The following is a 9,963-nucleotide window of genomic DNA, read 5'->3' on the forward strand; positions in this document are numbered from 1 at the left end:
ACCGCGGCTTTTTTGTCATTATGCTTTCTTATCCCCCGTGATCTTCATAAAAAGAGAGGTTCTNNTTGAGCTTGTTTCTGTTTCCGTGATCTTCATAAAAAGAGAGGTTCTATCCAAGTAATCTTACCTCATTTTAACTCCGGCAGTATTCTTTGTTGCTATGACTCTTTTTCTCCGACTTTCCCTTCTTCTTCCCTTTGAAACACAAACTTCTATCAATCTGAAGAAACTTTGAAGCACGGGTTTTCTCCTTCTTTCTCGTCATCACCATCTCCATCACTATAGCCATGGCCGCCGGCCCGGTCGACACATCTCCTCGGGGGGATTCTGACTTTCCCCAGATGGATGTCATCGTCGATCGCTCTGATCATGATGTGGACCAGAGAAACGACGATTTAGATAGTCCGCATGCAGTTAGTGAAAAACATTCATGGATGACTCCTGTAATTGACGATGAATTTCCTTTTACTTGTCCCTGTCTTTGTGTAACAACTGGCGCTCATAGTTTTGCTTCCACAGACGCCGTCGCGTCTTCAAACCCCTTTACTACCTTGCTACGATGTGATCCGGTTCAAGAAGATGAAGAAACGTTCTCACCTCAAGAAGATCTCGACCAACACCATTCTACTGATCATTTTTCTCGTACAAAGGACGGAAAAGGAGGGGGACAACAAGAGGGAGACCCCTTCTTTGCTGGGGGTAGAGCCGATGAGGATCGGTCGTCAGTCCATACAGAGGAAAGAGCGGGACACCCCAAAGGAATAGAAGAAGATGCAGCAAATAATCAAAGAATACAAGTGGTGCGTTGTTTGAAAAAAATTAGAATCCAGACACTTTCTTAGGACTGAACTGCTAGGCTATATCCGATGAATGTCTGTCTATGTGTGTTCTGCGTAAGTAGCTGCGGTCAGCGGCATCATGAGTCTGTCTCTCTATGACTACAGACATATCTATGTATATCTCTATGTGTCTATGCAGATCCATATACAAAGGGGTCTACCACGGAAGTTTCTATGTGGATGGAAGGAATCGATAGAATTTTCATGTATGTGTCTAGAAAGAGGTCTATCCACTCGTGCGTATAGAAAGATCTTCATGCCTAGAAGTATTTCTGTTTGCGTGCAGGTCTATCTGACACCTCCTCCTGTCGCACACCTTGAATCTTCTCATTCAAGAAGACCAAAATCTCTTAGTTAGTTTTCTCTGAGCAAACCTCTTTTCTGGCTTCTCTCCTTCTATGCTAAGCATGTAACACGTAGGGCCTCTCATCAGTCTGTCTGTACACCCGATGTCTTCTTCCCTCAGATCCCTCTATTTATAGCTCCATACACATTTGTATATCTCGCTGTTTACCATCTACACTCCAGTACAAGAAACTTGACACTCGTCGCTGTCTGTACAAAGTCCATAGTCGTATTGACTATATCATGACGGCAAATAGACTTCAGAAAGACACAGAGGTCCTACTTTTGCACTTGAGAAGCGATGGTTAGAAAAACGTGTAGGGGATGTACGTGTATCTATGTATGGACGGGTGAGTATATATGAGTATGCATGTGTGTATGTATGAAAAGGTATGAATGACTTTGTATGTATGCATGCAAACAGAGTCTTTCTGTCTGTCTCTCTGTCTGCATGGGGTTCAGTTCATTGAGTTCAGGGATATAACCTATACTCCCCCTCCCAGTCTTCATCATAAATCATATCATTCTCTGAAAGAGAAATGTCCTTCCTTCCATCCATCGTCATGTTGCCTCTTCTCATCTTCTCACCCACACCGTCTCTTCTCTCGTCAAAAACCCCAGCCGTCTCTTCTCCTGTCTGCCCCGGATAGTCAAAAAGCTCCTCACCCTCAGCCTCCTCCTAACACATCACAAACGACTACAGCTCCACCACATCCATCTTCTTCTTCTTCCTCTTCACGATACTTATCTTCTTTTCCTCATCCTCCTCCTCCTCTTCGTGCCGCTCTTCCTATCCCTTCTTCTTTATCTTCATCATCATCATCTTCTTCTTCTTCACTTCATGCTTCGCATAAAACTGTCTTGTCATCTTCTCCTGCTCCTCTTCTCCCACTCCCGGCATCAAGGCCTTGCCTCTCTTCAACATCCCGACCTCCTCCTCCTCCTCATAGTAGTAGTAGTGGTAGTAGCCCTTCATCTCCTTCTCACCAGCTTGAGAGACAGCAGCACCACCCGCATCCTCCCCCCTTCCATCCATCTTCTTCTTCTATTCATCCTCTCCCTCTCCGTCGTCGCGGTCCCAAGCAAATTCTCTTCGGCTTGAGCGGATACTTTGCACCTGGCGAGATTGTGGGGATCCTCGGCCCCTCAGGGGCAGGCAAGAGTACCTTTCTCTCTGTCTTATGCGGGAGAGTCCAGAGTGGAGTGGGAGGGATGATTAGGGTGAATGGAGAGGAGGTCTCACCGAGTCGCTTTTCGAAGGTCGTTGGCTATGTGATGCAGCAGGAGTACTTCTTTGGGAATCTCACTGTTGAAGAAACCCTCATGTATACAGCAAGATTAAGATTAGGAAAAAGACTCTCCTTTCAAGATAAAAAGACACGAGTTGATCACGTCATTAATGCTGTCAGACTTAACAGGTAAAAAATCTCTCTCTCTCTCGGTCTTTGGCTCCAAGTCAGTATTGATGTAGGTATGAAGAGGTGTGGATGTATTGATGTATATATGTATGCACATGTATGTATATACGAATCCATAACAATGTGTATGGATATACATGTATGAATATATGGATGTGTGAGGATGCGGTCGTTTTACATCTTCCTTCGCGTAGTGAACAGAGGGTGTAGCATTTGTTGGATACACTCTCTTCTTCTTCTTCTTTTAATCCTAGTTGAGAGATCTGTACTCAACACTCATCTGTCCGTACATGCAGGTATGTATCCATGGAGTATCTTATCCATATCTACATCTCTATCTACGTAACTGTATCCATGTGTAGACGTTGGATAGATAGATAGGCGATGATAGGTGATATAGAGCTTTCACTCCTAACTTCTTGGATTCTTCACACGAAGGGGAAGAGAGCCTAGAAATGATCAGTTCTCTTTATCTCTACAAGCCATAAGGTAAGATAGGAGATGTGTAGCGAGATATCCTCGACGTGGACGAGGAGGTGTGTATGTACTTGCAGCGAGAGAGAAAAGAGAGAAGCAGAAGCCACTATGGCTGTCACATATAATAGATCTAGATACATATAGATAGAAAACTGATAGGTAGATCAGCAGAGATAGAAGGACAGATTAAAGAGAGAGAAGTGTTTAGAGATAGACGAAAGAAAAGTCTTTGATATGATAGCACTTGAGGAAGAATCTATAGAGGGTGACAAGAAGAGGATGAAGAGAGACTTGCCTTGCTCTCATCCCTCCTATTCTCTCATTCTTCTTCTTCTCACATCCTATATCTCTTTCTTTCCTTCCTCATTTCCATCTATAACTCTACCCTATCTCTCCTTTCCCACATCTATGAGTCTTTTCACTTCTTTCCTCTCCTTCTTATCCTTCTTCTGCTTCTTCTCCCCTACTTGACCATCACAGTCACGGGCCGTACCTCTCTGTACGTACATCATCCATAGGTGCTCGTGAAAAAGATCCTCCTTGGCTTGCATGTTGTGTTTGACCCATCTTCTCTCTCTCTCTCTTCTCTTCCTTCTCTTCTTCTCCTTGTCTTTCTTTTCTTGCCTTCTTTTCTTCTTCTCTTTGTCAACAACAGATGTCGAAAGACACGTGTAGGGACAGCCTTCCATCGAGGCCTATCAGGAGGAGAGTTGAAGAGGCTTAACATAGCTAATGAGCTTCTTCTGAATCCAGCTCTCTTTCTCCTCGATGAACCGACAAGCGGACTAGATGCCGCCGTCGCGGCGAATCTCTTGGCTCTTCTCAAGCAAATCACACGCACGAACATGTGCACGACTGTCTGCACCATCCATCAACCCAGCAGTGATGTAAGGAGACCAATAGAATACACAAGCTACAGAGAGAGGGATAAAGGGAGAGAAACGACCCAGTCTCTGGAAATGGAACTCTCTATACGCATGCATCTATACACGTACACATGTCAAGGATTTCTGTATATGGAGATGTACCTCTATCTGCTATAGGTATATAAAGATATATGAGCTCACGCCAGCTATAGTTTCTATGGATGTATGTATCTATCTACAGGTGTCATCTACATACATATATATATGTATATGTACATATAGAGATGTATGTAGATGGAGAGTGTGAATAGATGTGGCGTGTGCGTGCTTGTGTAGATAGGACGGTAAGACACATGCACGGTGTGGAGGTGATGTGCCTGTAGCAGCCTTAGAAGCTTCAAGTAGATAGAGATATAGAGAGAAGAACACCACAAGAAGAAAAAGAAAAGGTAAAGAAAGCGAGTAGATGAAAGGTAGAAATCTTCTTGGGTCCGGAAAGATTCTTTCTTCTTCGTCTCACACACATACCAGAGTCTATAAGCTCACTCAAGAGGAACGTTGAAGATTCTCTACGAGTTGTTGACATTTCTTCTTCTCACTCGCTCACTAGACGAGCTATTACATATACATCTCTCTCTCTAGAGGTAGATGTAATAGCTGAGCTTGGTCTATACACTCATAATACAGCCATCCACCTATATTCGCCCTATCCTCCTTGCATGCATTGATATATGAATAGACAATCCGGCCGAGGTATATACATATATATAGGGAGGTCCAAAGTGTTTCACGGAGGTACCAGAGCAAACGCTCACTGAGAAAAGAAAGAGAAAAAGAAAGAGACGTTGTTTGCTACGGGTAAAGCACCAGATGACACATGTGTGCATGGATGCATGCACCTGCTAGTGTATAGACACTCCGTGGCTTCCTCTCGTACTAGAAAGCAAGTGACGTCAAGTAGCACCTACTCGCAAATCACATGTATCTCCACCACTCACAGAGGCACCTCTACATACGTATAGTAATCTCTCTGTACATCTGTCGAGGTGTTTTGGGTCTCTTAAGTATGCCCCTCTCAGTGGAAGTATCTGCATGCACCACACACCTACAGCTATACCTAGACGTGCATAGAAATCACAGACGCTCATGTTGTTAGGACGTTCAGGTGACGTATCTCTATGGATCTGTATCTATCTTTAATCTATCTATCTATCTACCTATCTATCTATATCCTATAGCAGCTGCAGCCGTCCTTCCTTCCTTCTCCTTGTTCTGTTCTCAATACATTCTCTCTTTCTTTTTTACATCAAAAGAAGAACTCGAAATGTCTTTCCCCTTCTCTCTCCTTTTTCCCTCTCCTTCCTTCATCCGTCTGATCCTCCTTCCTCGTATCTTCTTGTCTTTGCTGTCTCCTTCTTTTTCTTCTTCTTTCTCCCTTTCTTCTTCTTCTTTGTCCCTCTCTTCTTCTTCTTCCACCCTCTCTTCTTCTTCTTCCTTCTCCCTGCCTTCTCCTTCTTCTTCCCTCTCCTCTCCTTCTTGTTGCAGGTGTTCATGGGATTCGATCGTGTGTATTTCCTTAAGGAAGGTCACATTGTCTATCAAGGTAGACCGTCAGATGTATGTACCTACTTTTCTTCTCTGTATTTTCACTGCCCTGAAGGGTGGAACATCGCGGACTACGTCATGCATGTGCTATGTGCTTCAAACGAAGAGAATAAGATACACCAGAGAAGAATGATAAAGAGAAAGAAACAGCAGAAAGAAAGAGAAGAAAGAGAGGTGGAGATTCATCCAGATCTTCTATTTGAAGAGAAGATAACGAGGGAGAAAGACATGAATGAAGAAGAAAAAGAATCGCAGATCCCTAAGAATTCTTGTCGGGATGGAAGAAGTCTTTCGCCCGAGGCAAGAACGGTCACGATCAAGATAAAGAAGAAGAAAGAAGAAGAAGATGAAGGAGATAGAAGAGACTCTTTTGGAGGTCTTCGCGCTGCAGTTGAGAAGAATCGAAGACACGTAGAAGGAGAAGAAGAAAGGAAAGAAGAGAGGAAGCATGCAAAGAAAGAAGAAGAAATGAAGAGAGAAGGAGGAGATAGAGGGAGTCTAAGGGATTTTGGTCTCTGGAGAGAGGATAAGAAAAGGGGAGATGAAGAGGATGAAGAAGAGAAGAAAGAAAAGAGAAGAACAACGGCTCAGAGAAGATGTGGAGAAGAAGAAGACAGAGCGAAGCCGAAGAAGAGAAAGAGAACCCCTCCTGAACTTCCTATCAAGATAAGAAGAACAGAAACCAAGGAAGAGGGCAAAGAAGATGAAGATAAAGACGACAACAGAGAAGAAGAAGATGAAGAAGAAGATGCTTCTACTAAGGGTAATCAGACATCTCAGAGAGAAGAGGATCTACTCTCTAGAGCCTTACCAAGAGGTCCCGAAAGAGACAACGAAGAGATAGAAGACAAGAAAGAAGAAAATGATCGCGTCATCTTCTCTCCTTCTTCTTCTTCTTCTTCGTCTCCTTCTCCTACTGAAGAGAAGGAGAACAACCTCGGCGAAAGCAACCCGTCACCTGTCACTCCCGGAGGTACTGTAGAGACACCCGAGCTGAACGAGAAGAAAGAAGGGCGTTCATCTATCTTAACCACATCTATAAAGAAGAAAGAATATAAAACATCCTATCTTTCTTCTTCTTCATCTTCATCGCCATTACCTCCTCTATCAGTTCGCGAAAAAGAAGAAGAAGACGAGAATAGCCTACGATCTGAAGAGAAGAAGGACGGAGGTGAGAAGTCGACCCTTGCACCAGGAGGAAGAGAAGACGAGAGCAAAGGAGAAAGAGGAAGAAGAAGGGGTGAAGATCAAGAGAATACAGGAAGAGGAGGTCTTCCAGAGGAAGCAAGAGAAGATAAAGAGAGTGGGGAGGATCGTTGTATGAAGGGCGAAGAGAGAAGCTCCGAGGCAGGTATCTGTTCTATTCCTATAGAAGAAGGAGAAGAAGATCGAAGGTCTAAGACGTTTCAGATGAAAGCTAAGAATGAACGGATCGAAGAGAAAGAGAATCTCTTCTCCTTTCACGGTAAGAAAGAAAGAGAAGAAAAAGAGAAAGAAGAAGATGAAGAAGAAGAGGAGAAAAGAGATTACTTGATCCAAGTAAGAAGTGAAGAGTTTGCTGTGAACGCTTTAAGTCATGGCGAGGGTGGGGCACGGGACTTCTGTATAGTGATCGAGGGGGACAAAGGGCTTAGAAAAGAAAAAGAAGAGAACACAAGAAGAGAAGAAGAAGAAGGTGACCGTGACGGAGAAGATGGAGAAGATCAGCAAAAGAACAAGCTTAGTCGTTATAAGAAGGAGAAGGGAGAAGAAATCGAGAGGATTACAAAGAAGAAGAGGAAGAAGATCCAGAGGGAAGAAGAACACGAAAGAGAAAAAGAAAAGGAAAAGAGAAGTCATCGTTTCGACTGGAGTTCAAGAGAAAGCCAAGCGGATGTTCTCTTAGCTGCCTACCAACGTCGATTGAATAGAAAGACGTATGAGCTAAGTCTATACGACGATAGCCTAGATGAAAGTGAAGAAGAAGATGAAGAAGACACAGATTCTTCGCTTGGTTCTGAGAGAAAGAAGATGCAAGAAGAGAGAGAAAGATCTCTCTCGGGTGTAGATCATAATCCTACGAAGACTAAGAAGAACAAGAAGAATGAAGAGACGGATATCTTGATAGAGAATAGAGATAAGAGTGACAAAGAGAGATCGTCACCTCAGAAAAAAACTCTGGACCTTCGTGAAGAGGGAAGACAGGTGCGATTAGATGAGAAAGACGTAGAAGAATCTTCTACACGTAGAACATCTCGGCTTTTCTCTAGTGAAGAGCCCGAGACTGAGAGAGGAGGGGACCAAGGAATCTCCCTTTGCTTCAAGGGTCTCGTACTTCAACAACTTCGGAGTAAACTGAAAGAAAAAGAAGAAAAAGAAAAGAGGAACTTGTCTACGACAAGAGGAATAGATCTCTCGAAAACAAACACGGAGAGCAGACAGACCTCTCTTACCGATCATCTTCCTGCAAGGAAGACTGGCAAACCGATTCTTGAAGAAGAATCTGTCCCGCGCCATCTAACAAAGAAAGAAAAGAAAGAGAAAGATGATTGCTCTCTCTCTAACACTTCTTCTTCTCCTCCTTCTCCCCTTTTCTCACGTCGACAGTTGTTAGGGGGGAAGAGGATGAAGTCAAATTCTCCTCCCCAGACGGGGGCTCCTATGAAGTTTTCTACAGATGAGACTTCAGCGACACACTTGGCCTCATCCTTTCTCTCTTCTGAGAAACGCAAACAGACAACAGAGATCTCTCTTTGTAAAGAAACTCACTCTATTTCTCCCCCCCTTTCTTGTTTGACTAAGACGGCTACGAGCCAGCATCCCGAGGACAACCCTGAGAACCCTCTCAAGGCGAGACATCTCTCTTGTTGTGAAAGAAGAAAGGTTACCGAAAAAGACCGAGAGAAAGAACCGCTACGAGAAAGAGAAAAGAACAGCCAAAGTATCGAAGAGAGAGTTAGAGAAGTCCGCGAAAGAATGAAGAAGAGACAAGAAGGAAAAGAAAGAAGAAAGAGTGATCATGACCCTGTCGAGATGCTATCCTTCGATGACTATGTTAAACAGACTATCTCTGAGCCGGGCTACTTTCAGCAAGTCTGGGTGCTCGTATGTAGAGGATTACGTAAAGAGTTAAGAGGAAAGAGTACAGCCCTGGATTTCACACAAGCTTTTCTTATCGGTCTAGTTATCGGATCACTCTACTTCCGAAGTTTATCGGAATACACGGAAGAAAAACTCCAAGATCGCATGGGTAAGCGGGAAGAACGGAAGACACGCAGGGAAGGAGAAAAGAGACAAGAGAGATCTAGCTCATTACCATAACTTCTATTCCTCGTAGAAGTAATTCGTAGTCATAGGAGAAGTCGGGGTGGTAGATAAAGGGACAGAGAGGAGAGAAGGTGCGACCTTCCTTCATTGAAGATAGTGAAAGAGTTAACGTAAGACAGAGAGAAAGAGAACAAATCTCGGGTTAAGAGGTTTCTCTAGACGATGTAGGAAGCAGTGCTGTTTGCTTGGTGCTCTCCTTTTCTTCTTCCTCTCCCTCTTTCGAGTCGTGATGGTAGTGAGATTGGTAGTAGCACAAGTCGATCGTTTGCATCTCGAATCTCCCCGCGTTTCTCAGAAACGGATCGCCCGGAGAGAAAAGGATACAGCTCATCTATCAGCTATGATAGAGACCACCACCCCTGACGTACTTTCTCACGGACAAGAAAGAAGATGAAGGAAAGGTGGTAGAGTCGCAGGAAATCTTCCCTGACAGACTGTAGAGAAAAAGAAAGTTACTACGTCATCGAGTTTGTACATATATGTAGATCTATATCTAAAGAGGTACACATATGTATAGGGGATCTTTTCTTCTCTCATATACACACTTTCTCTATGTACTACTCCCCTTCTTAGTCTTAGACTCTCTCCACGGCTGATGAGTAACTATCTCTCTTTCAAGCAAGCAACAAGACGACAGCGATTGATCAAACGTATGTAGATGCCTATCTATCTAGTCTGCAACAGAACCATAGATTCGAGAACCGAAGAGACGTCTTGGAATGAATGACCGGCCATTAACTTCCCCCTCTACTCATCATTCCTCTCGCTTCTTTCTTTGTTGCTTTCTTTTCTTAACATAGGCTTACTCTACTTTGCTACGTCATACCACACCTTTGGACCGGCCTATCTAGCCTTCAACTCCTTCCCCGCAGAACGGGTTGTTATTTCAAAGGAGAGAAGCAGTCATGCCTATCGGGTATCCTGTTATCTCCTTGCGAAGACCATTATAGACCTCACCATACAAATCTTAACGCCTTCACTTTGGCTTGCTGTTGTCTATCCCTTCGTTGGCCTGCCGCCAAAGTTCCTCACATTTCTGGTACGTTGTTATACGCTGCTCGACATCAAGATGTCTGCTGCGATGTGCTATCTATCTGTCTATCTATC

General features: G+C 43.8%; 1 protein-coding gene across 1 annotated transcript in view; it reads left to right on the top strand.

Moving 5' to 3' along the window:
* The first annotated feature begins 225 nt into the window (after positions 1-225).
* CSUI_000978 (atp-binding cassette g family transporter abcg77) overlaps positions 226-9,963 on the top strand; it is a 12,995-nt gene continuing 3,257 nt past the window's right edge. Inside the window, exons 1-5 of the mRNA XM_068061184.1 lie at positions 226-800; positions 1,647-2,602; positions 3,735-3,966; positions 5,491-8,779; positions 9,657-9,895. Of these exons, the coding sequence (XP_067926836.1) occupies positions 288-800; positions 1,647-2,602; positions 3,735-3,966; positions 5,491-8,779; positions 9,657-9,895 (5,229 nt within the window). The 5' untranslated portion in view covers positions 226-287. The remainder of the gene's footprint in view (positions 801-1,646; positions 2,603-3,734; positions 3,967-5,490; positions 8,780-9,656; positions 9,896-9,963) is intronic.

The sequence above is a fragment of the Cystoisospora suis genome, assembly GCF_002600585.1.
Source record: "Cystoisospora suis strain Wien I chromosome Unknown contig_387, whole genome shotgun sequence".
Classification (NCBI taxonomy): Eukaryota; Apicomplexa; class Conoidasida; order Eucoccidiorida; family Sarcocystidae; genus Cystoisospora; species Cystoisospora suis.